Consider the following 25,765-nt stretch of genomic DNA (forward strand, 5'->3'; position numbering starts at 1 on the left):
AGCAGGGGGCACTGCTGCTACAGGACATGGCCTTGGAGGGTGCATGATGGAGGGGCTTGGACCAGGTAAGGGGCACGTTTTGGCTTGCAACTCTTAAAGTCTTGTAGGTAATGTGTGTAGTTTACCATAAGGGGGGTGTGTAAGGACAGGGAGCAGGCGTGGTACCCAATCCTAATAACGAGCTGCAAGAGAGGTGGCCTGAGAGTGTGACACAGAGATGGAGGGGTACTTCTGTGCCTCTCCGCCTGTGCTGTGTGAGTTAATTATTTCAGACAGGATCAATAGAGGAGGCCCTGCCTTTTACATGACCAGCTCATGCTGTTTCCCCTCCCGAAAGAGTCAAAATAGGGTGAAATCTCAGAAAGTAGGTTGCCAATGTGAGAAACAATTTTCCCTTACGCCTATAGCCAGGTCATCCTTCACCCAGCTTCTTGCACTAGGCTGAAAACTTGCTGCTTGATGCTAAATTGTGCACCACAAGTGCAAGGCCGTGTGGTACCAAGGCAGCATGTGACCTCAATGAAGTACAAAGCTCACGATTTTGGCTTGGTATCTTTTTGTTTCTTTGTGTTGGTTTCATATGTAAGTAGTTAGCACTTGCAGCACGGATCTGCAGCACAGCACACGCTCCTGTCTAACACACGTGCAGCGCAGCACGTCTGCCTGCCCCCAGTCCAGCCTTGCTCTTTGCACTGTTTTTTCAGCATGCCTGAGCCCTGCAGTCATGGAGCAAAACTGAAAAGAGGGCTGAGCTGGAGAACCTGTTTTTTATAAAGAGCTTACACTTTTTTCCTCCCCTTTCTGTGCTATTCTTTCCAAAAAGCATTTCAAGCCCTGCTCAGAGCTGTCCAGAGTAACCCTGTTGGTTTGAGGTTCCCGTCTCCCCTGTCCCCCTTTCTTGGTTTAGGGCTGCACAGTGAGGCTCGGTTGGGAATGAGGCACAGACTAATTAAAATTTCTGGCCACAGCCACACTGAGGCACCCAGTCTCTGAAATGTGGTGTTCCCACCATCTCGTTATCCTTGAGCAGCTGGTGAAGAGCACTCTGGTGTTCCAGGCTGCTGTGAGCCACCTTCACAGGCACAGCTCTGCCACCAGGGGGATGGAGAGGGCAAGTCAGTGCCCACAGGGCACCTCGGTCTCTGTCCTGAGCGGTGCTGGACAAGCACCAGCAGTTTGGCTACAAGGTCTGTGAAATCAGTCGCTGGTGAAGAGAGTTTACAGGTAGTTTCATGTAATTCACAACTTGTAAATAAAAAATCAGGAAGCAGATGCTTGAAACTTCTGGGCTGTTGGGCTCCCGGCCCAGTGCACCTCTTCCACATTATGGGGCTATTTTGGGGACATTAACAGTGAGCAAAAACCTCAAGGTGACAGTTGCATGGCATTTTTTATTTCTCTTACCATGAAAAGCAGCAGGTTTTTTTTTTTTTCCTGGGTTGGAGGTACCTGGCCATGGTACATGGCTGCTTTATATCTATTTATTTATGTATTTATTTCAGTACTCCAGAGAACTGAGCTGCCCTGCTGATAATGTACTTTGAAGATTTCCTCACCTTTCTGGAATATTTCTAAGTGATTGCACCCAGCACCCAGCTCCGTGAAGGTGAGACCCTCCCAGAAGGTTCGGCCTTCCCAGCCCTGTCCTTACACCTCATTTTTGCACAGAGACTCCAGCTCCATTTGCTTTTGTCTCCCGTGGTAAGATTAAATTAGCTGTTGTTGTCCACAGACACGTTAAAAATCGTCTTGCCTTTCAGGCTGTCTGGCACTGGTGTAAAACAGACACGAGCTATCCCTTTGAGAAGTGTTCCCGAGTAGATCCTCAGCTTCAGTGTAATCCAGCCCTCCGAGCTCATTAAAGATATTTCTGTGCTTTCATCAAGGCACTAATTGCTTCCACATTAAACCTGCACGCTGAGGTTTAACATTTGCCAGGAGCACACGTTTTTGTTCCCAGCTGGGGCTGTGGGTAGCCGTCTGCTGCTCTCGTGCTCCGTGGAGTTGATAGATGAGCAGGGGCTCTGCCAAAGCACAGAACACCCCCACGACTTCCAGTCCTCATGCTGCCCCACGTGCACGTCTCAGGAAGCACCAAATGACCCTACACATCCTCATGTTGGCAGCAAGATTTTTCTCCTAGATGCAGCCCTAGCACCTGCTACACCAAACACAGCTCACCTGCGTTTCTTCACGTCCAGCTTTGGTGCTGAGGACCCGTGCTGTAGCAGAGAAAGGTCTTCCAGTTTACTCTTTCTGCATTTGGTGTTTGTCTTCTGTATCGTGTCTTTCCCAGGCTTACAGCAGCAGAGGAACATTACAGGAGGTGCCTGCTTTGTATTTGTTGAGCTGGTTTTAACAGACCGCAGTCAGACCCTTCTCCTGACCTCCAGTTCAGCTGGAGGACCCCGGCTGATAACCCACCAAAATGAAGAGTTGCTGCCAGGTGAGGCATTTTCCTGTTTTTGCTCATGCTATTATCAGAAAAAGTGTGGCCAGGAGGACCAGGGAAGTGATTGTCCCCTCTCTACTTGGTGTGGGTGAACCAAAACCTCGTGTTTGGTTCTGGGCCCCTCAGTACGAGGACACTGAGGTCAGAGCATTAATTCAGAGAAGGGCAACAAAACTGGTGAAGGGGCTAGTGAAAAAGACATAGGGGGGCACAGAATCACATAAATAGTTGAAGAGAGGGTGCAAAGAGGACAGAGCCAGGTTCTTTTCAGTCATGCCTAGTGACTGGATGAGAGGCACAAACACAAGCTCCCCCTGGAGAACTGGAGGCAGACCACAGGTCAGAGCACCTGCCTGTGGTGACAAACAGGCTGCAGGAAGGCGTGCAAGTTCATCATCACTGGTGAGGATCAAGCTGGACTAACAGGACAGCAGGAGACATGGCCCACTCAGCCAGAGGGGAGCAGGATGAGTCTGCTGGAGCTACATTCACCTCAGCATTGTGTCTGCCTGCAGTCTGTGTGGCCAGACACAAGTATGTCAGCTCTGCATGCATGTGTCTACTCTAAACACATCTTCAGCTGCTCCAGTGGTTGAACCTGGCAGGACTTCACTGCAGCAGTCTCGTCTCTCTTGGGCTGTCAGCTGTGGCACGATACATTTTCCTCTAACACAAACCATCTTGCTTGTGCTTTTGTGTAGTTAGCAGGACGCATGCCCGTACCAGAGTGCTTTGCCAGCACTTTCAAAAGGAGACAAAGAAGTCTCGAAAAGGTTTTTATTATACACCCTCAGTTTCAGAAATCTTTATACAAGCTACAGAACCAAATCCAAGCTGTGAGTTGTGAAAGTTTTTGTCAGGCACCTGCACAGGCTTGCTTTTTGTTAATTCTGTCTTCCTGTGCCCAGAAGTAGGGCATTGCACTCCCCAGTCTGCCCCAGATGGTGAAGGACTGAGAGGGCCTGATTTTTGGTCAGTAATACTGAATTACTGTCAGTCCCTGAGAGCGTCATACCCACACCAGAGCACTCCCTGCTCCTCTCCACACCCTCATCTTTGAAAGCAACATAAAGTCCATGAGAACCAGGTAATAGTTTCTGACCTGCAAGAAAAGACCTACTCTTTGAGCAGCAAAGTCAGCCCAGGGCTGGCAGCTGAGTTCCATCCTGTATTTCAAGAGGGAACAAGGGAAGGAGTTGCTTCCTTATACTCACAGGTCAGTCAGAACAGGTCAGTCAGTTGAATATCAACAGGCAACAAGGTTCTCCAAAGGCTGTTCTGTCTCTGTCTTGCTCAGATGATGAGAAGTGCTAGCTGTTCTTCATGGTTTTCAGATTTTCCACCAGGGAAGGTGGCTTTTTAGTCCTGTAGGCAGCAGTACCTGCAATCCGGGCCCCTCTGATGCTGCTGATACACGGTAGAAGTGGAGGCTCCCGCACCACCAGTTCAGTGCCCTTGGGAGTGTAGGCTCGGAGCAGCAGTTCCTCTTCCTCGTGAGCTGTCACTGCCACCCAGCCTGCAGAGACAAGAAAAATAAGTGCAGCCAGTGAGAAGATTCACCTGTATCAGAACAAGGGTTCTCACACAGGCTCAGCGCTCCTGTATCGGCTAGGAACTCGTGCTACCCAGGTGGGATTTCTTTGAGAAACTCAGCTCAAAGGTAATACCAGAGCTTTTCCAGTAGAAGGCAGCACCTAAAGCCACATCCTACTCTTCCCAGATACATCTCTTTCCTGCTCAGCTTGGAGGGATGGTGGAGACTATCAAGAACTTTCTGATCTGTGGCCCCTTCCCTCTCACCAGGAGAGCAGGCAGGATTACATCAATTCCTGGTGCTGCAGTACCTCTGTGGCAGCCAGAGCATCAATGCAGTCAGCCTGCACAAGCGTGGCTGTCAGTACCCATTCCTGTAGGCTGCTGAGCCTCAGCTGTAGTCACGGCTGTCCTGATTTTGTGTTAGTGACAGTCCTGCCCTTAGCAGAAACCAGCCTTGCTAGGCTACTTCCCAATAATGTTTCAGGGCCAGAGACCCTGTACAGCAAACTAATGAGGAAATGTTTAATTACCTGCAGAGGAAAGTTTGATATCCGCGACTGCCTCAGTGGTACCAACTCCTTTCAGTGTAATGTCCTGGGGGACAAGTGGGGGAAACTCTTTCATTCGCTCTTTCCCACCCATGGGAACCTAAAAACAAGAGAAGATTTAGCAGCGAAGAGATGCTTCAGTACTGCTACAAGTAAGACCTGACTTGAATATCCCTATATGAGCTACTTCACATTTGCAAAGAGCAGAGCTTCACCAGGCTTCACCTGCCCATCTGCAACCGAAAGCCCAGGACAGCAACTCCTTCTCTCACCTTCAGTAACTCTTCACCAGCATGCTTCTCATAGATAGCATCTGCATTACTCAGGGTGGAGATGTGGACTGGCAACAGGTTAGAAGCCACAACAGAAAACCAGGCAGGTTTTTCTCCCTGAAATAAAATGAAGAGGACGTTACTTACAACAGAAAAGCATCTTCAGGCTGCTCTCTTGCTTCATTTCTTTTCTGCGTGTTGAAAACCTGTCTGACTGTTTCCCCTCCCTGACCAATGGTTCTTGCCTGCATCATTGCAGAGCAGCCACGGTTTATGCAAACAGAGGAGCGTCAACAGCTTCACTTCAAAGCACCCCCAACACCACAGCCCCTGCCATTGCATCCCAGGCAGCTCAAGCAAATCATCCAAGAGATGTCTTTGCTCAAGTTTAATTCCCCAAAACAAATTTGGAGTGGTTATTTAGCAAGAGAAGTGAGTGACATCTCTTGTCTGGTGTTCCCTCTTCTACCACTTTGCGTTTCTAACATCCCTAATGACAAAAACAACCCCTGTGTCTGAACTGCCAGCCCTATCCTCTCCTCCTGCATCATGTGTAAAAACTGCTTTGGCTTCATCCATGCTCACAGGCTGTCCTGATCTTGCAGCATTTCATGTTCTGGATTCTCTGCCCATGCTGGAGCTCTCCAGCTACACTGGTACACTTCTACTTAGAGCAAGCACCCTGTCACCTTCACCTTTCTGCTTTTCTTCCAGCAGGACAGGAGCTTCCTTAGCAAAGTAAGGATCCAACATTTCTATGTTGATCTTGGAAAGCTGACTGAAACAATGGAATAGCCATGGACACAACCCCCTTCTCCAAGCGGGGCAAACCACTGCGAAGGGCATTTATCTATCATCAGTGGTAGATCGGCATCTGGAAGAAACTGCCCCTTCCACAGGTAAGGTGAGGGAAGGCTGGGTCCCCACTGCTCAGTAAAGATGTATCACATGGGATTTCTAATAAATCAAAGAAATTGGGAGGAGTGGGGGAGGGAGACAGCGTGTTTAAAAAGTATTTTTTCAGAAACTAAAATCCACGTACATTTACTTGCTTCCTTGGATAAATTCTTCAGAGTTATTAACACCTTTGTCATCTCAAAGGCACCTCAGAAAGGGGCTGGGGAAGCTGTCCGAGCAGCCTTTTATTGGTTGGTATAACATGAGATGAAGGAGCTGCTCTTAAAAATCCTTTTTTTTCCCCTACCTGCAAGTAGTCGACACGTCCCAAAGCTGCTAAAAACAAGACCATTCCTGGCTTGAGAATGTAGGTCCGTGGAATTATGGCTTTTGCTGGCATAACCAGCTTTACTTCTTTATCTGTCAGGAGATTCAAAACCTGCAAAACAGATTACATAGCCATGAGACACCGAAGGTGTCCCAACAGTGACAACAGGTTAATATTGGTAGAGGAAAAAGATCAAGTAGGGCAGCGTGAAGAATGCCTAACACAGGAAACAGGAGAAATGCTGCTAGCTCTGTCCCAGACGTGCCAGTCATGCAAATACAAGTCTGTAGCAGTCCAGCCACAAGGATTAATCTCGTTTAAGCATTAAAAGACCAAACTAACAAGGGCTGTGGTGCAGCCAGAACACACAATGTTCTTCCTATGGTCACACGCAGACAATCGTTAGTTTGAAAGCCAAGGCAGCTTTTAACACCAATTGTGAAAAACAAAAACCTCCGTCCTACTAGCTGCAGGCTTTCTGATGTATTTGGCAATGCTTCAATGACAATTTACGTTATCAGTAGCCTTTGCTATGCTTTCCAGAAATTTGGCTTTGGAAGGAGGCGTGAGGAAGCAGCTAAAAACAAACCTCCAAGGAATACAGACAAAAACATAATTCCATCATATGCTAACAGCCCCTTCCCCTGTTCCACCTCCTTCCAAAATACAAATCAAGACAAACGAACCGGTCTGTAACTGGAAGCTTCCCCTGCCAAAATGTCACACAGACCATCTTGGTTGTCCTCCAGCCAGAGGGCAGGAGCCCTGTCTTTAGAGCAGACACTAACTCGCTACCACAGAGTTCAGTGCCACAGTAAAGCGGGTTATGATCTCACAAACTTCTACTAGAAAACCAGTAGTAGCGTTGAAGACCTTAAAATGCTTAATTTGTAAACACAAATAGCCTACAGTAGCTTGGCTAATCTTATCTATCAACCAAATCAGAATCAGTGTGTCCCTGGACTCCAATTATCTGGGCTGCAGAGTCTAATAGGATTAAGTGTTTGGTGCACTGTCCAACATTAGCTTCTCTGACTAGGATTGTGGGCTGTAAAGACCAGCTCGCCACTGTAGCAGGCATGATTGCTTAGGGGTCTGAAAAGTCATCAAAGCACGCCCTCTTAAAGGTTGATTGTTCCCTAGTGATTTATTGACAGAACACAAAAAGCGCTCTATACCGCACTCTAATTATATGTATGAGGCTAGGAAATGTCACGGGACGTTAAATCCAATTTACAGTTTGATGGTTTTATGATCTTGGGAGACATACCTTCTTAATAAGGTCTTACAGCTGGAGAAATTTATGAGGTTAAGATCTGTGGGCTTGAGCTAAGACCTTGCCTTCTCAAGGGGAGGGACTTTTTTTTTTTCTTTAAGTAAATATTTTCAATGGAAAACAAAGTACTCAAAAATGTAATAAGGCAATGCAGCATGAAATATCAGGCAGTTTTTCTTGCACTTTGTTCTCTTCTGAACTTTCCTATCTCCCTGTACTTTTTAACATTTCCAAAAAGATGACCTGCAGCTCTGTACAGATACTAAAGCAATGAAAAAACAAAATACAGCTTTTTTGTATATATAAACTGTATCAGCACTGGCTTCAGTGCCATTGCTCTATCAAAACATTGAGGAAGGCCTCACATATTGGAGCTATTAACAGGGACGCTGCAGATCCTGCTGGCATCAGGAGAATGCTTCAGGTCTTTCTCAAAGATCTAGTTTGTTCACACAACAGTGATAGCCTTGCTAGGGTTCACATTTTTCAATAGGCTTGCTAAAAAGTGCAAGCTTCCCTGAGCAACACTGGTATAAACTTGCTTTAATAGTGCCATTTACTTCCCTTCATTAGCAACATTGCTGACACAGTCACGCAGTTCCTACAGATGACAGCGGGCACCATTCAGAAACATAACAGCAGTAACATGATAGATGCTCCCCAGGTAAAGAACAAACCACATTTTAACAGTCATCCAAAACAACTAACTCCTGACTCTGAACTCCAGGACTGCATCAGAAACTCCCACGTGTGTAACAGAGGCAGAGCAGTCCTCCCAAACTGTGACCTCCTCAGACACACAACCTGAGAGTACCTACACAGTTTTCCTTTACAATCCCTGGAGTGTCAAAACACCAGCGAGCATCCTTCACTTCATTGTACGTGAACTCTTCTTTTTCCTTAGGCTTCTTATGTGAATGGCTGGGATCTTCATCTATGCTGTATGAGAGCATGTCAGGGTCAAACTCAATCAGAGGGCTAGACTTCTGACGTTGAAATGTTCTTCCAACTCTTCCTGGATTAAAATGAAAGGGTTTCATTTCACTTCCTGGCAATTAATTTATTAATTGCATTTCCTTCAGTTGGAAATCTGCCCTTTCTCTTGCTTATCAGCAGTAATATAAAAGTGATAAAGATGTTATGTGGCTAGAAATGTGCATGTTCAAAAGCCAAAAGGCTAATAAATCCCTTAATATATAATTCTTTATTAGCAGACCTCAAGCCCCAAAACATTAGCAGATCACAGATACTCCAATATTTCCTTTACCAGGCTGATTTCTCTTTTTTGTGTCTTCGATTCTCACAGATTTATTCATGTCAGAGCTAGCTTCTGGCAACCCTCCTTTTCAGGATACATACCACGTTGATACACAATCCCTATGGCCTGCAGCCTAACATGCTAATTAAAAATTGAATGTCATCTTCCTCTGGGAATGAAAGGCACAGGCTAGAATGCAATATTCTTGTAAAGCACCAAGCTACCCAAACCAGGTTGGCAAGTGCTCTGTTGATGGGAGGTGCACTGCACAGAAGAAACCTCTGCCATAACTACAACAGCTACTACAATTTTGGAAGAAATACTACTGATGCTACCAAGGGAAGAACTGGAGGCTTTGCATCCATTCCTCAGGAAACAGTATCTGCTCAAAATAACTTGGATACAATTTATTTATTTATTTACTTTACTACAGATACAATGTTCCTCCCACGACTAAATGAAAACAAGTTATTTCCGTGTGGGAAGAAACTACTTTCCAAAACCAGCTGCATCCTGCAGCAAATTGAGGGGTTAAGAGCCCCCTGTGTGAGTATTTTCACCAGGACAGAAGGGTTATACCTTTACTTGGACAATACTCACCCACTAAGTAGCCTTGCTTTTTAAGGCGATTAAGGTGCCGTTTTTCTTCACTGCTTAGCTGATCTTCTGTTTTCAATGCCTCTTCTTTCAGCCTCTCCTGCCTTCGGAATATCCTGTCACACGTAGGATTAATAATTGGAAATTTCAATAGGTTCAGTGTTGTTCCTGGGGAAAAAAAAAAGGCATGTCTGGACCCACGACTATCTGTTATATTTAAGCTCTGAGGAACAAGAATAAAAAACTACTTTTACAACTTTTGTGTGAAACCCAGTTAACACAAAGTTGGAGGTAGAGCTAAGCATCAGCAGGTGCTCCCGTAAAGTACCAGCCTCCCCAGACAGGTGGATGAAACGAGGTATCCACCTGCTTGATAGTGCTGTCCAGTGACAGGACCCGAGGGCATGGGGTCAGGCTGTGACAGGGGAGGGTCAGGCTGGACAGCAGGAAGAGGTTCTTCACTGAGAGGGCTGTCGCGCACTGCAACAGGCTCCCCAGGGACGCAGTCACGGCACCGAGCCTGTGGGAGTTTAAGGAGCGTTGGGACTGTGCTCTTAGTCATAGCTCTGAATTTTGGGGTAGACCTGTGTGGAGCCAGGGGTTGGACTCGATGATCCTTGTGGGTCCCTTCCAACTCGGGATATTCCGTGATTCTATTGAGATCTGTTTTCCTGTTGAAAGGGGTCTCTCAGCAATCCACAATTACCCTTACAGCATGTAATCTCACAAATTAGTCTCACAAATTAAAATAATGCTAACACCTGCACAGTCACAGGTCACCTGAGAGACAATAGCTACCGAGTAGATTTTTGGATGGTCAATTAGACACCTGAGCACCAAAGCATGGTCCTAGGGCCAATTTCTATGAAATTAAGGGATCGGAATTTGGCCAGAAGCAATGTTTGGGTCAAGAAAACGATGCTGCTGGTTGACTTTTGTCAGGGCCAAACGTGTGGAGGCCCAGGCCAGCTTGCAGAACAGGGCCTGTCTGGCAGCAGGACTAAAACCAGACAGCCCCAAGGCACCCCACCGAAATGGGGCACAGCATCAGCGCCCCTCACCTGGCCAGGGCGAGACGGTGGCCCTGTCGACGACGTCGGGGGCGCGGGACTTGCAGTAGTCGGAGCGCAGCAGGGCGTTGAAGAGCGTCGACTTGCCCGAGTTGGTGGCTCCCAGCAGGTAGACGTCCCCGGCGCACTTCCAGGAGCGCTGCAGCCGGCTGACCAGCCCCTCGAGGCCGAAGCCCGTCTTGGCGCTCACCAGGCGGACGTCCACCAGCGCGTCTCTCCCCAGGCCGGCTTGGGCGCAGGTGGCCTCCAGCCGCTGCCGCAGCCGCCCCAGGTGGCCGGGGGAGTCCGCGGGCAGCAGGTCCACCTTGGTGCCCACCACCAGCACCCCGGCTGCGGGGACCTCGGGGCTCAGCAGCTCCGGCAGCTGCGGCAGCAGCGGGTCGGGCAGCTCCAGCACGTCCAGGAGGTAGAGGAGCAGCGGCCCCCGGCCGTGCCGTGCTGGGCGCTGCAGGGCAGCGCTCACGACCCGGCGGTGCTGCTCGGGGGGCAGCTGCAGCCGCAGCGCCCGGCCGTGGTGGGCCAGCAGCCAGCAGCGCTGGCACACGGCTCCCCGCAGCCCCGCTGGGCTCTCCTCCAGCCTGCGGTACTTGTCCGCCGGCACGAAGCCCGGCTGCGCTCCGTCCCGGCACTGCAGCTCAGCCCCGCAGCCCGAGCAGCTCACCCCGCTGGGCGGCACCGAGGGCTCCGGGCGCCCCGGGGGAGCCCCCACGACCCCCGCCCGCCGCTCCCTGCTCGCTGCCGGCCCTCGAGGGTGCTCCTCTGCCTTCGCCTCGCCCCTGGCTGCCTCCAGCTCCGGCTGCGGCTCGTACTCGAGGAAGACGAATTGCTCCTCCTCGCCCTTCACCGCCGCCCCGCGCCGCGGCGCCCCCCAGCAGGGCCGGGCTCGGGCCATGCGGGCCAGCAGCGCCCAGCACGGGCGGTGCATGGCGGCGGCGGGGCAGGGCGAGGAGGGGAAGAAGGGACAAAAAATAGGAAGGGGAAGGGCTGAGCGGCCGCGCCTGCGTCTCCCAGCCCAGGGGGCGGCCCTCTCGCCGTCACAGCGAGCGCAGGCGCCGCCGTTCCCCTCCCGTCCCCGCTCCTCCAGCAGCCGCCGAGCTCCCTGTGCCCGCCTGGGCACCCCCCAGCCGCCGCCATGTACGACGCCGACGAAGGTGAGGGCGCTGCGGGCTCCCCCCCGGGTCTCCTCGCTGCCCTCCGGGTCTCTTTCGCCTTCGAGGTCTCCCCTCTCCTCCCCCGGGCTCGGTTCCCTTTCCCCCCCCTCATGGCGCCGCGGCCTCAGGCGCTGAGCGGTGTGTGAGCGGTGTGTGCTCCCCCCGCAGATATGCAGTACGATGAGGACGACGATGAAATCACCCCGGACCTGTGGCAGGAGGCGTGCTGGATCGTCATTAGGTGACTGTGCTCGGTTCTCAGTGCTGCTTCTGCCTCTGTGGGGTTTTGGGGGGTAAAAGGTAAAATCTAGCCGGCTGGCAGCAGCACAACAGCCGTGGCTATTCCCTTTCCTGAGGGAAGCTTGAAGGTACTGGTACAAAGGTGTTTGTCACTGGTTTTCTAGAGAAATCCTGGCAGGTGTGGGTTGCTCGGATGGCTTCAGGAGTTTGAGGTGTAGGAGCTAACACAGCAGATTTAAGTCATCTCATTAAAAGCCCAGGATATAGGCTTTGGTTTTTACACTTAGGATGCGTTGGGTTGAATCTAGGTGACACAAAGGCCGGGGGAGATCCAGGGAGGAGCGAAGCTGGGAATGGCAGTGTGTCTCAGCAGAGGGTGTCAAAGCTAAGGACATTTCTGAGAGTTGTCACCTTGATTAGGAGCTCACATTTATATATCTTGCTGAAAACTTTGGCTACAGCCACCTTTGCTGGTGTTTGTCACCATGTTTCCTTTCCTAATTGAAGGTGGGGTGTGCATATAGGGCTCAGCCAAGAGGTGGCAGCAAGTCAGCCACTTTGCAGTGTGCCTTAAAGCACTGAAAACAGGTTTAACGTTTCAGACCATCTATGAATGAAACTCACGCCTCATGAAATAAGTGTTTTCTTACCATATTTCATGGCATTTGAAGGTTTTGTTATAAATATGTCTTAAACTTGCTGACAAAGTACGTGAATGAAATGAGATCTTAACTTATTTAATGCACTTTTTTTTTTTTTTAGCTCTTATTTTGATGAGAAGGGTTTAGTCAGGCAACAGTTGGATTCTTTTGATGAGTTTATTCAGATGTCTGTGCAGAGAATTGTTGAAGATGCGCCACCAATTGATTTACAAGCTGAAGCCCAGCATGCTACAGGAGAAGTGGAAGAACCAGTAAGTGGAGGCCCCAGGTGGAGGTGATGGGTTTTTACAATGCAAAGTGATTTTTTCCCTTGCTTAGGTGGGTTTTATTCAACCTCCATCCTGAAAGACTGAAATGTATCCAAGTTAGGATGTTGCTTATGCAGCCAAGAGGACAGAAGTCTGATCTCCTTGGATTCTGTAAGGAACATGCCCGAGTTTTTAGATAATCAAGTATGCTGCTGAGAAACACGTGCAAGAGTTTTGTTATCTGTGGTATCACACTTCCCTCTCCTATAGAATCACTGTCACCTGATAGGTAAAGTGTTGGTTGAGCTGAAGAATGACGAAGAACAGTTGGCTGCTGCAGTTTGGCTTGTCAGTAACTGTATGAAGGTGCTCAGGATGGGAGCAAGCATCACTGACAAGGATTTAGTGAAGTGTGTCTGAGAGTTTAGCAAAACAACACAATTATTGCAACAATCTGCTTAATCTGTAGAGGAGACTAAACCACCTAGCTCAGGTGCTGAATGGGTAGTTCATGTGGTTTTGTGTAGGACATGATGAATAGAATGTGTAATTACTGGAAGTTTTTGAGTGTTTTGTTCACCTAGCCATCGAAAGAGTGTTCATTTCTATACCTTAAGCTCAGGACATGCAGCAACACTGGGAATTAAGCTATAGGGCTGCTCTTGAATAACCCAAATGGATGTTTTTTCCATTACAGATAAATGTCTTCTTGTTTTCCAGCCCCGCTATCTCCTGAAGTTTGAACAAATCTATCTTTCCAAACCTACTCATTGGGAAAGAGACGGAGCGCCATCACCTATGATGCCCAATGAAGCCAGACTGAGGAACCTTACGTAAGAGAGACTTCTGTGTTGATCAAAACACAAGGAAGGACTGACAATTGTTAATTAATAATCTTTTTTCAATTTAGTAATTCTGAAGATACATTCTTTATTGCTCTTATTAAATTACAATGCCTAGTTGTTAAATCCAGATGATGATTTGGTAATAATGCTTAGTATTACAAACGAGGGCTTGAATAACTGCATTCATTAGCCTTCTGTACAGGCCAGAGCAATAACTGACTGCTAATGCAATGGTGTTTTTATTCTGTAGGTATTCAGCCCCCCTGTATGTGGATATAACTAAAACAGTTATTAAAGAAGGGGAAGATCAGTTACAGACGCAGCATCAGAAAACTTTTATAGGGAAAATTCCTATTATGTTACGATCAACATACTGTTTGTTAAATGGCCTAACTGACCGTGATCTTTGTGAACTGAATGAATGCCCTCTTGATCCTGGTGGCTACTTTATCATTAATGGATCAGAAAAGGTAAGGGATGATGCCTTGCACGGTTGTCTTTATAAGCACTGGAAGTTCTGTTACTTACTTCTATTTCTTTTGCTAGGGACATAAACGCTTTCATTCTAGTTTCTGCAGGTACTTGTGCACTTACTGTGAGCTTGTGATGAACTTGGTCCTTTGCTAGGACTTTTTGAGCCACCTTCTCTTTTTCATTGAGACGTGTTTCTTTCTACAGATTCATTTTCAACTTCGCAGAGCAGCGTGCACTCTTAAATGTCATCATCAGTGTGAGGAAGGTGCTTCCTCACTTGCATGCTCCTTTAGGTTGTTCACAGCTGTATAGATGCGTCTTAAGAATAGGATAAACCTATGACTTTCATTTCTTCCCTCTACTGCTGTGGATTCAGCTTTAGCAAAGCATATCCCCTCCATGCTTGCGCCTCACCAAACTGTTTTTTTTTTAATTTTTTTTTTGTAACTGATGCCTGGGCAAGACACCAAAATAAATCTATTTTTCTTCTTGGAGGAAAAAAAAAATCTGGCTTTTACTATCAGAGCTGGCATTTGAATTTGCTTGCATGGTAGCTCATTGGCCTTGAAAACAGATAGTGAAATTCTTTCTTTTATCAGTATTTTGGCTAAAGCTAACGCAAATGTCTTAGCACAACTAGCAGATATGGCGACTGCATCACAGAAAAGTGTTCTCCAAGACTTTTATTTTGGTTATTCTATTTGAACAAAGTATGTGTTTTGCTTAATGTGCTTTTAAAATGGAGAATATAGTCCAACTGAGTTTAGCAAATTGAAATCATGCTGTGGAGTGCTTTAAACAGTAAGGCACATGAAGCAAGGGTAGAAACCCTGTGCTGTTACTTTCACATTCCCTTTTGTGAGTTACTTACTGTTGTTTTTGTTTCTAACGCAGGTTCTGATCGCTCAAGAAAAAATGGCTACAAACACAGTATATGTGTTTGCAAAGAAAGATTCAAAATATGCCTACACAGGAGAGTGTAGATCTTGTCTGGAAAATTCCTCTCGACCAACAAGTACTATATGGGTTAGCATGCTAGCCAGAGGTGGGCAGGTAAGCCTAAGCAGTAATAATCCCTTTCCCCAGGGCTTACAGTGAAGATTGTTCTAGGGGTTTTGTTACTCTCCTGTCTCTTAATACCACTTTCTTCTTCTGCGATTTTAAGAAGACATTTCTTCTGATGTTGTGAGAAGATAAAAGAACTCATTTTCATATAACATTGTCAGACTATGCCTGTCTCTAGGATAAATAATTTGAGGATTGAAATTAAGACTCTCTTTGCGGCAGAGCAGAATGGAGTTAACAAATAATCTTACAATTAATTACTGTAAATGAGTTTTTAGAAAATCCAAACTACTTCCTGCTTTTTGATAAAGGAAAAGAACAGGAACAGGGACCCTGTCTTTGCTGAAAGCCAAGCTAGTGTTTCAGTTGAGTTTTGCAGACTGTATGTTAACTAACATTTAACATCTAATTGTGCCACTTGTCAAAGTCCAAGCACTGTGCAGTGGCTGTAAGTGACATAATTTCAAAGGCAGAAGGTGTTGGTACTTGCTTGCCATCACACTGAACATTTAGAAAATTCCAAGCATTCTAAGAGCAACTTTAATAGAAGCCTTATACCACTCTAGTGCTTTATAACTGGGACGTTCTTCCGTTATTGCCCCTCAGTATCACTCAGTGTTTGATCCTTTCTGAGGAGGAGGGAGCACCTGCTTCAGTAATCAAGAGACTGGAGATTTGTGCAGCTTTTATAAGCTGGACTTAAAACTGACAGAAAGAAAACCGAAGATAGATAACGGTTCTTTGCAAATACTCAGGAGGGAGGAAATGATGCAGATGGGTGGATGAATGGTGTTATTCAAATTCCTTTGTATGAGGAAGAACATTCAAGTTTTTGAAGACTTCTGAGGTTAGAAAAAGCTTAAAAGAAGTCAATTCTGGAGTAAGGTTTCCGAATAGATCTTCACTTAGTCTGCTGAGGAGGCATGGTTTCCTGTAGTAAATACATTTATAATACATCATCTAAGTTCAGAGAGTTTTTTATTTAAAGGCAAGATCATTTTAGACTAATGTGTGTTCTCCCCCATCTTTTTAGGGTGCAAAGAAGAGTGCTATTGGTCAGCGCATTGTAGCAACTTTGCCATATATCAAACAAGAAGTGCCCATCATAATTGTCTTCCGTGCACTCGGGTTTGTGTCTGACAGGGATATTTTAGAGCACATCATTTATGATTTTGAAGATCCGGAAATGATGGAAATGGTAATATGTTAAATAACTCATTTTCTTGCTTAACGTTAGATGATGTCCCGCTGTGGTTAGTCTTTTATTATTGAGTATTTTGTTAGCTTTCCTATTGTAATTGCTTTATTTCTGTGGGTTGTCTGTTAGAAGTGCAAAGAGCTGTCTATTTAAACCATTCTAATGAGTATTTTAAGTGAATGAATTGCAATGGAAATTGAAAAGAGCTAATATATTTTTGGAGAGGAAGGCTCAGCCTGCTGCCACTGACTTTTAATTGTAAAATCTCAATTTATATGCGCATCAGCAGCAGGCCTAGAATGTAATTGAATGAGAGCTGCTTTCTGAAGTTTAAACTGTTTTTCGTTTGCTTTCTGTGTGCTCCATTGCTTTCTGCTGCTCTTGAAAGAACTACTAGGGTAAAGTCAGAAAGCAGTAATTAGTAGTTCCTGAGAAGAATCATCAGCAGGCTACTGTTTAGTTTTCGTCAACCCAAACAGGCACTGTATGGTTCATGATTTTACTGTATTTTGTGTGTTAGGTCAAACCTTCTCTGGATGAAGCATTTGTCATTCAGGAGCAAAACGTGGCTCTGAACTTCATTGGATCGAGAGGTGCGAAGCCAGGCGTCACCAAAGAAAAAAGAATCAAGTATGCTAAAGAAGTCTTGCAGAAAGAAATGCTTCCGCATGTTGGTGTCAGTGACTTCTGTGAAACCAAGAAGGCCTATTTCCTGGGGTATGTTACTGTGTTCTCAGGTGCACTGTCACACGCTGCAGCTCGTCACTGAGTACAGAGACTATGTGCATGATTGGGAAAGCACTCTGAATAGGAGTTCGTTTTTTAATCTCAGTGTTCTGGATACTCAGTGGTAAATTTTAGAGCACTTACAGGTTTTCCTAGCTGAGAAAATGCAAATGATGATAAAATAATGGAAAAAAATAAAAAGAGAGGGAACAAAACAAGCCTCCAACGCACCCTGGATTTAAAGTTAGATGTGATGATATTGACCAAGCGCTTTTAACGTCTCATTGCATGGACAACATTATAGAGGTTGATAAGTAAGTGGTAGAGTTTGACAGCTATTTATAAGCTGTATGTAATGTAAATAAATCGTTTCAAACTATTGGTACATCCTCTTGATCACCACTTACTGGTATGCAGATAAACGATAGCATCAGGAGACCTGTTGTTTTGCTTCAAATAACATGTCCCGTTCATAGTCTCACTAGCTTAAACATAGACTGTATTATGGCATGGGGTAGACGTGTAGCAGTTACATTGCTATCATCATATATATACTAACTTTGTTTTGGTTATTTAAACTTAGTGTGTCATTCAGCTCTAAGGACATACATACTTGAACAGACCTGTCTTAGATCCAGCAGTATTTTAACTTGATCTAGAATGTGCAGCCCTTAGGAAACAGTTCACTGATGTATCTAATAACAGTAAGTGTTCTTCGTCGTGAATGTCTGCTGTTGGCTTAAGATATAAACTTATTTTCTTAGGTATATGGTTCATCGATTGTTGCTGGCAGCACTGGGAAGGAGGGAGCTTGATGACAGAGATCATTATGGCAACAAAAGACTGGATCTTGCTGGGCCACTGCTAGCCTTCCTGTTCAGAGGGTAAATATCTAATACGTTCTTTGGAGATAATTAATGGAAGAGCCATTGCCAGTTCCATGCTTCTAAATAAGTCAGACTGTCCTGTGTAGTCTGGTAGCCAGTCTTGGGCAGCACAGACTGTATGTGATTATGGCTCTGTTTGTGGACTGGGGTAAGTTTTCTCTAATAGTGGGTGGTTAGTATTGGCTTGTTTTAAAGTATGTATTACGCATGTTCATGGGTAGATTAATTTGATGGGTTTTGTTTTTGTTTTTTCCTCTCCCCCCCTACTTACAAATCACTTGACGTTCTCCAGAGAGCTCTGGGTAGTCTGAATTGCTGTTTAATTACTGTTTAATTGTGTTTCTTGACACCTTCTACAGAATGTTTAAGAATTTGCTGAAGGAAGTGAGAATATACGCACAAAAGTTTATTGACAGAGGAAAGGATTTCAACTTGGAACTGGCCATTAAAACGAGAATTATTTCAGATGGTTTGAAATATTCATTGGCAACTGGAAACTGGGGTGATCAGAAGAAAGCTCACCAGGCCAGAGCAGGAGTATCTCAGGTACAATTTTGGTTCTTGTCAAATGCATCATTTCTAGATGCTGTTGATCCTTTGTTCTAATGTATTATGATGCCTGTCAGTACAACGCACTTGGGAAGCTTTCATTAACTGAGTTCCATGCTACATCCAGGTGCTAAACCGCCTGACCTTTGCATCTACGCTTTCCCATCTGAGACGCCTGAACTCTCCAATTGGTAGAGATGGTAAACTGGCAAAGCCCAGACAGTTGCACAATACGCTGTGGGGAATGGTTTGCCCTGCTGAGACTCCGGAGGTAATTAAATTACTTACCATACCTAACTGCTTTTATCTGACAGTCATTTTATGGCCATAGCGCTTGCAGTGATCACTTGTATTTTGTTTGAAGCAGTGACGTGAATATTTAGCTTTATAGCTAGTTCTCTAGTTGAATGGTAGAATTTAATAGTATGTTTTGTGTATAGTTCCTTGAGGACTTGGAACTTCAAGTTCTCCGATCTGCTTAGGGGAGTCTCTTGGTTTGGAAATGCAGAATAATTTGTGTGTTTTCACTAGGGTCATGCAGTAGGACTTGTCAAGAACTTAGCCCTTATGGCTTACATTTCTGTGGGGTCTCAGCCATCTCCGATTTTGGAATTCTTGGAAGAGTGGAGTATGGAGAACCTGGAAGAAATATCTCCAGCAGCAATAGCTGAGTACGTGCAGATGAAATCATTTAAACAGATATAAGTTTTATTACCTGCACAGAGCTTTAGAGAATTTTTATTTATTTATTTATTTTTTCTCCCTTCTTTCTAGTGCTACCAAGATCTTCGTTAATGGCTGCTGGGTAGGAATACACAAAGATCCAGAGCAGCTTATGAATACACTAAGGAAGCTCCGTCGTCAGATGGATATCATTGTATCAGAGGTATAACCTTTTCTTTTAGACTTCGGGTTACCTTTTTAGATAAGGGAGGATAATACTTTGAGAGTACTTTGCTAGCTCCCCATGGCAAAATTTGCAATTGTTTCTGCACATATTGTTTTTTTCTTGTTGTTAAGAGGAACCAGTTGAAAAATAATCTTATTGTAAGTAGTTAAAAATAGTCTCTTGAACTGCTTTTGTCTGGATGAGTGTTAAAGTTTGTTCTGTGCTGGTGATGACACCTGTAGGGCCTTTGCTTCTTGGAACTGTGCTATCCTATTTTGTTTGCTGTAGTTCTGATTCTAGGCTAAGGCTTTGTACTCTTTGTGCTGCTTTCTTGTGCAGGTCTCAATGATTAGGGATATTCGTGAGCGAGAAATCCGCATCTATACTGATGCAGGCAGAATTTGCCGTCCCCTTCTGATTGTGGAAAAACAGAAGTTGCTGTTGAAGAAAAGGCATATTGACCAACTGAAGGAACGAGAGTACAACAATTACAGGTGAGACATTTTTCTGAAATTCAACTGAATGTCTAATTTTCCATCCTGGTAAGCTCCCTCAGATTGAAGGGAGAGAGAAATGTTTAAAGCTTTGTGCAGCACAAAGACGCTTTCTCTGCCTGGCAATTTAATTCATTTTTTTAATGAGACTTCCTATGTAGTGGTAGTAATAATAAGGCAGAGAAGTCCTTGTTCTTGTTACTGCTGAAGAGACCCATTTTGTGTGTTAGTTGAGTATTTCAAACATTGATTATTCAGTTGGCAGGATCTCGTGGCCAGTGGTGTAGTAGAGTACATTGATACACTGGAAGAAGAGACTGTGATGCTGGCAATGACTCCAGATGATTTGCAAGAAAAAGGCGTTGCATACTGTTCAACATACACACACTGTGAGATTCACCCATCCATGATCCTGGGAGTCTGTGCATCTATCATTCCTTTCCCTGATCACAACCAGGTCAGTGCATCAATTCTGACATTCCGCTTTTAAGGTTAACAGAAAACCTAGATGCATATGTGCATAATATATATGGGTATTTCCTTCTCTGTCTAGTCTCCTAGGAACACGTACCAGTCTGCTATGGGTAAACAGGCTATGGGAGTTTACATTACAAACTTCCACGTTCGTATGGATACACTGGCACACGTTCTATACTATCCTCAGAAGCCCCTTGTAACAACTCGCTCCATGGAGTACTTGCGTTTCAGAGAGTTACCAGCAGGTATGTTGTCAGTTAATGTTTAATAAACAAAAATACTATTTTTTTTGGTCTAAACTGTCACAAACGTGTGGAAAATATCTAAATAATTAGCATATTAATGTAATTTAAAAATGTTTGATAGATTAAATGTTAACTTAGACACCTACACTGAAAAAAACCCACAACATTCCTAGTGCTGCAGCTGGAACTCCTTTGCTATATAGCCTGTTGAAAATCTAACTGGAAGTGGTGCATTTTCTACATAGGTTCTCCGCATGGGGTCACTCTTCAGTTGATAAAAAAAATTTAATCTCTACCAAAAACCTCTATTACTGACGCAGTGTGTTTTTTGCACGTGGGATGTGGATATTTTAATATCAGAAGAGGCTAGGACAGCTTTAATTTAAGGAAATCAGCTCATTTTTAGTTGTAAGTAATGCCTGTCTCTTACATGTTCATCTTCTCAAAGTATTCACCCAATGTATTACAGGTATCAATTCAATTGTAGCCATTGCATCGTACACAGGATATAACCAGGAAGACTCTGTCATCATGAACCGTTCTGCTGTTGACAGAGGCTTTTTCAGGTGTGTTTTTTTGTTTTTTTTTTTAAGTTTTTGAACTGTTTGAAAATAAGTAGTGTGCTGAGTTGTCCAGAGGCTCAAGAAAAAGTCCTCTTAAACTGGAAGGTATCCTTAAAAGGCAGCAGAACAAAAATGGTGAATGTGTATCTTGGCAAACCTCAGTGAGTTAATTCTTTGTGTAACTTGCCAGAAAGGCAGAGTGGTCTTAGTTACTATGTTAATTGCTCTTTTTATGGTGGTTAAATTAAATGATATTCTGAGTCTGTGCATGACTTGCCAATCATATGAACTCCTTAATGTTAATATTGCAGCACTGTAATAAAATATTTAGTAGCATGACAGTTACTAACTGGTGAGGATTGGCATGTTCTTCTCCTTAGCAGGAACTGCTGTTGAGACAACTTGCAACTGATCTGTCTGTGCATTATTGCTCTTGCTTAGGTGGCTGTATAACCTCGATTGGTCAATTGGTTTCTGGCTTTGTTCATTATCTTTGGTCTGAGTTGCACCTAAGAAGTGTGTGCCTGCTGTCTTGCATCTGCTACCTTCTAATGTAGAATACGTATGGGACTATATTGCGTTTTTAAGGCTTATATGAAAGTTTTATAGAACCTTCTGTGTTCATGGGAGCTATTAAATGTGAACAATATTTATCTTAAAGGTTGTAGTTTTGGTATGCTAGAAAATAAGGTAGCAAACAGAAATCCTCAAAGGCCCAGAAAGAGCTCATATAAATTGAAACGTTTCCACTGAAACTCTGACTACTGAGTGTGGCATTGTAAGGTATCAGAAGTAGACATGCTTTCAAAATGGCAGAGTTAAGGAATAAAGTCATATGAGATTGATACGATGAAGATATGAATTGTCCTCAAGAATAGTAACTGCTTTTGAGATGTCAGGCAGATTGGATGGTCTCCATAGTTCATCAAAAATAAGCATGTTATCAATAGGTATTTTGGAAATGTCCAAAAAGTGACCACTAAGATGCTAATATGAAACTTTTTTTTTTTTTTTTTTTTTCCCATTCCTTAGTGACAGTTAGATTAACCAGACTTTAAAGTTGTTTGGCTTGTGAATTTGTTTTTGTTGTCATTAGTAACAGTAGCCACAATATGTGTTAAAGTGGTGGTTTTAATGAAATTGAGATGTACATATGAAGAAAAATTACACTGTTTCACAGAGAAGGCTTTATGACTTTGTTTCAGATCTGTGTTTTATCGGTCCTACAAAGAGCAGGAGTCCAAAAAAGGATATGACCAAGAGGAAGTTTTTGAGAAGCCTACACGTGAGACTTGCCAAGGTAAGATACAAAAGTATATTGAGACAGAGTTCGTTAAGCATTTGTGGTAAGGTTGTTGTTGAACTGATTCAATCTTTATTTTGGGATGTGTAAAGTAGCCAAAATATCTGTGTTAATAGCAAAATGCATCAGCTTTAGACGTTTTTTGGCAGCAGGCTGGTTGAATTTCTATAAAACATCAAAGTCAATATGTTACAACACATGGAGATCTTTGTTTTTTCCTTCCCCCCAAGGTATGAGACATGCCATCTATGACAAACTCGATGATGATGGCTTAATAGCACCTGGGGTACGTGTGTCTGGGGATGATGTCATCATTGGCAAAACAGTAACGCTACCAGAAAACGAAGATGAACTGGAAAGCACTAACAGACGCTTCACAAAGAGAGACTGTAGCACTTTTCTGCGAACTAGTGAGACTGGTATTGTAGATCAGGTCATGGTAACACTGAACCAGGAAGGATACAAGTTCTGCAAGATTAGGGTGAGCACCAACATGTATGTGTTTTCTACCTAATCATTTTTGTTCTGTGCCTAATTTACCAGTTAATGTTTTCTTGTGGCTTTAAGGTACGTTCTGTAAGAATCCCACAAATAGGAGATAAATTTGCCAGCAGGCATGGTCAGAAAGGAACCTGTGGTATCCAGTACCGGCAAGAGGTAGTGATTTCATTTTTCTTTTTTTCCTCCTTAATATTTTAGCTTTGATCTTTTTAGTATTGTAACTGCTGTGAGTCATCTGTAGAATATGTACTAGGGTGCAATATATAGACTTAAGTTTAGCTAGACTATTTAGAATGGGACACAACTCTTCCTTACATAGTACTTCAGGGCCCTTGAAATGCCTTAAAAGGATTTAATTTGAATCTATGGACTGCTTTTCTTAAAGCTGGTATTTTGGGAAGTACTGACTGTCTGTTTCTCTGCTGTAGGATATGCCCTTCACTTGTGAAGGCATCACACCTGATATAATTATCAATCCACATGCCATCCCTTCCCGGATGACCATTGGTCACTTGATTGAATGTCTGCAGGGGAAGGTAAGAAGAATGCTTTATGCTGCGTGCTTAAGGAATATGGTTTCATATATATATATATATTTATATATATATATATATAGAGAGAGAGAGAGAGTATATATTATACATATATATTCTATATATATTTTATAAAAAAATATTCTCTCTCGATACACATATATATATATAAAAATATATTTTAAAGATGCTACTGCCTGGTAATTATTAATGCAGTTTCTTTTTTCTTTTTTTTTTTTTTTTAAATAAGAAGTTCTTCATTTATGTAATAGCACATGCGAGTTTCTTGGAGGACCTACAATCTCGTAAATTTTGTGTATCAAGTTAAATGTGTATATTAATCTGTTGCTTTTATTCCAGATGTTTCCTGTAAACTAGAAAAAGGAGTAATGATGTTATTGACACTGTATGTTTTTGAAAATCTCAGCTATAGAATTTTGCAGCTGATAAACAAAGCAGGATACAGTGCTATCATGGGTGTTGAATCTCAGGTTCTGGCATTAAGAGCTAAAATTGTTTGAAATGTGTTATTTGATCAGTTTTTGAGAAATCTTACAAGTTTTTGCAAATCTCTTCCCTGTAGGTGTCGGCAAACAAGGGAGAAATTGGTGATGCTACACCCTTTAATGATGCTGTCAATGTGCAGAAGATTTCCAATCTTTTATCAGATTATGGTTACCATCTAAGAGGAAATGAGGTATAATCAAAATATGATTTCATAGTAACTTGTTAATATATGTTTGGATGGTAAGGCTTATGATTCAGTGATTGCATTAACTACTTCAGGTCCTCTACAATGGCTTCACTGGTCGAAAAATCACATCACAGATCTTTATTGGTCCTACATATTACCAGCGGTTGAAGCACATGGTAGATGACAAAATCCATTCTCGTGCAAGAGGGCCAATCCAGATACTTAACAGACAGCCCATGGAGGGCAGATCTCGGTAAGGATGTTTATTTTCTATATAGTGTTTTGGTTTTTCCCCCAAGTCTTGAGCCCTAAAAATTAGCTGCCTAATTAACTGATTTTTCTGTGGAGAGAAGCCCACACTAGAGGAGTTCATCTGGCAGGAACTGTGGCCAGTTCACATTTGAACAGAGAGAACTTTTCTGAGATAAAAGAAAACTAACACACAGATTTACTTGTACCTTAGAATAGTACTGTTTATTTCTGTCAAGTTACATTTTCTAGCAACCGATGTATTTTGCCAACGAACTCAAGTTCTTTTATCTTTTTCTCTCGTCTCCAGTGACGGTGGCCTTCGTTTTGGAGAAATGGAACGAGATTGCCAAATCGCTCATGGAGCAGCCCAGTTCTTGAGAGAGAGATTGTTTGAAGCTTCAGACCCGTATCAAGTCCACGTATGCAACCTCTGTGGGATTATGGCAATCGCAAACACCAGGACTCACACCTATGAATGCCGGGGATGCCGCAATAAAACGCAGGTAGGTGTGGGCTTAATCAGGATAAAGGAAATGCTACCAGGTGAACAGGAAGATATGTTTAAATGTGGATGTTTTAAGAAACACCAGAACAATTGCTGTTTTAGTTTCCTAAATACTCAAGTGTTCATAGTGTCCTAGCTGATTTATTTGGATGTTTCCTTATTCATGTTATAGCGTTGGCTTCTCCCTTGGCAGGAAATGCTGTTCAAATATTTTGCAGTGCATAAACAGTTGGAGAGCTTATTTTTAGAATAGGCAGTAAATCCCAGAAGTGCACGAATTTATGGTGTCACTCTTGTGATTTTTTTGTTCCCATGAAGCTATTTTATGCCTGTGAGCAGGGTTCTTCCTATGGGAGGTCTTTTGCATCGCATTTTAAAAAAAGTATTACTTAAAGCATGTATTCTTTTAAGTATTATTTACAGTGATAGTGTGTGCTTGGTTACAGAGTTACATGAAGGCAGAGTGACAGCAGAGATTAAAAATAGTTGACTTAACTAGACTCGGTGGTGTGCTAGGACTTTACTGCTGCACCTCTAATTATGACATTAGGGTTACTGAAGAGATGTGTGCTGCAATCTTAACTGTAGTTACTGCACAACATGCATGCTTTGCTAAGCGTTGCCTTGTTAAATGGCTTTTGTTTTTAGAACCCATCCCTTGGCTGCAGTTCTTATATCTAAAAATGAGTTCTGCATAGTTATTTTGTAGCCTCTACCCCTTGTCTTAGCTTCCCTCTTGCTTTGTTACTATCTTTAAGCAATTCTTGTTAAATGCTTTCAGATTCAGCTTTGAGCTAAAAAGGTGACAAGTTATTTGTGTACTTATCTGTGTGACAGAAGCTGATAATTTAAAGTGCTCATCACCAGTCTTTTGAATTTTTTTCCCAGATATCTTTGGTTCGAATGCCCTATGCCTGCAAACTCCTCTTCCAAGAACTGATGTCTATGAGTATTGCGCCTCGTATGATGAGTGTTTAGCCTTTAAATTTTTTTGTTATTTTTTTTCCAAAAATGTGGGACTGAAACGTTT

The 25,765-nt window shown here is 43.7% G+C and overlaps 2 protein-coding genes across 3 annotated transcripts; one reads left to right on the plus strand and one right to left on the minus strand.

The window, feature by feature from the left end:
* Window positions 1-1,209: 1,209 nt before the first annotated feature.
* NOA1 (nitric oxide associated 1) lies at window positions 1,210-11,197 on the minus strand. Its single transcript, XM_082758490.1, has 7 exons — window positions 10,226-11,197; window positions 9,168-9,332; window positions 8,128-8,324; window positions 6,013-6,144; window positions 4,809-4,925; window positions 4,519-4,636; window positions 1,210-3,968 (listed from the first exon to the last, which is right to left on the minus strand). The coding sequence occupies exons 1-7, from the start codon at window positions 11,157-11,159 to the stop codon at window positions 3,763-3,765; spliced, it is 1,869 nt and encodes a 622-aa protein (XP_082614616.1). The 5' UTR covers window positions 11,160-11,197; the 3' UTR covers window positions 1,210-3,762.
* A 76-nt stretch (window positions 11,198-11,273) lies between these two features.
* POLR2B (RNA polymerase II subunit B) lies at window positions 11,274-25,761 on the plus strand. 2 transcript variants are annotated; one of them, XM_082759235.1, is made up of 25 exons: window positions 11,274-11,385; window positions 11,554-11,626; window positions 12,388-12,538; window positions 13,256-13,368; window positions 13,631-13,850; window positions 14,749-14,907; window positions 15,953-16,117; window positions 16,638-16,834; window positions 17,608-17,727; window positions 18,090-18,276; window positions 18,407-18,550; window positions 18,811-18,950; window positions 19,054-19,165; window positions 19,508-19,662; window positions 19,921-20,119; window positions 20,216-20,384; window positions 20,854-20,950; window positions 22,153-22,247; window positions 22,481-22,731; window positions 22,818-22,907; window positions 23,180-23,287; window positions 23,868-23,981; window positions 24,071-24,231; window positions 24,538-24,733; window positions 25,624-25,761. In XM_082759235.1, the coding sequence occupies exons 1-25, from the start codon at window positions 11,367-11,369 to the stop codon at window positions 25,711-25,713; spliced, it is 3,525 nt and encodes a 1,174-aa protein (XP_082615361.1). In that variant the 5' UTR covers window positions 11,274-11,366; the 3' UTR covers window positions 25,714-25,761. The 2 variants fall into 2 exon arrangements, with proteins under 2 accessions (XP_082615361.1, XP_082615360.1); XM_082759234.1 differs by having other exon boundaries at window positions 24,538-25,712.
* Window positions 25,762-25,765: the final 4 nt, after the last annotated feature.

The sequence above is a fragment of the Aythya marila genome (genome assembly GCF_965140915.1).
Source record: "Aythya marila genome assembly, chromosome: 4".
Classification (NCBI taxonomy): domain Eukaryota; kingdom Metazoa; phylum Chordata; class Aves; order Anseriformes; family Anatidae; genus Aythya; species Aythya marila.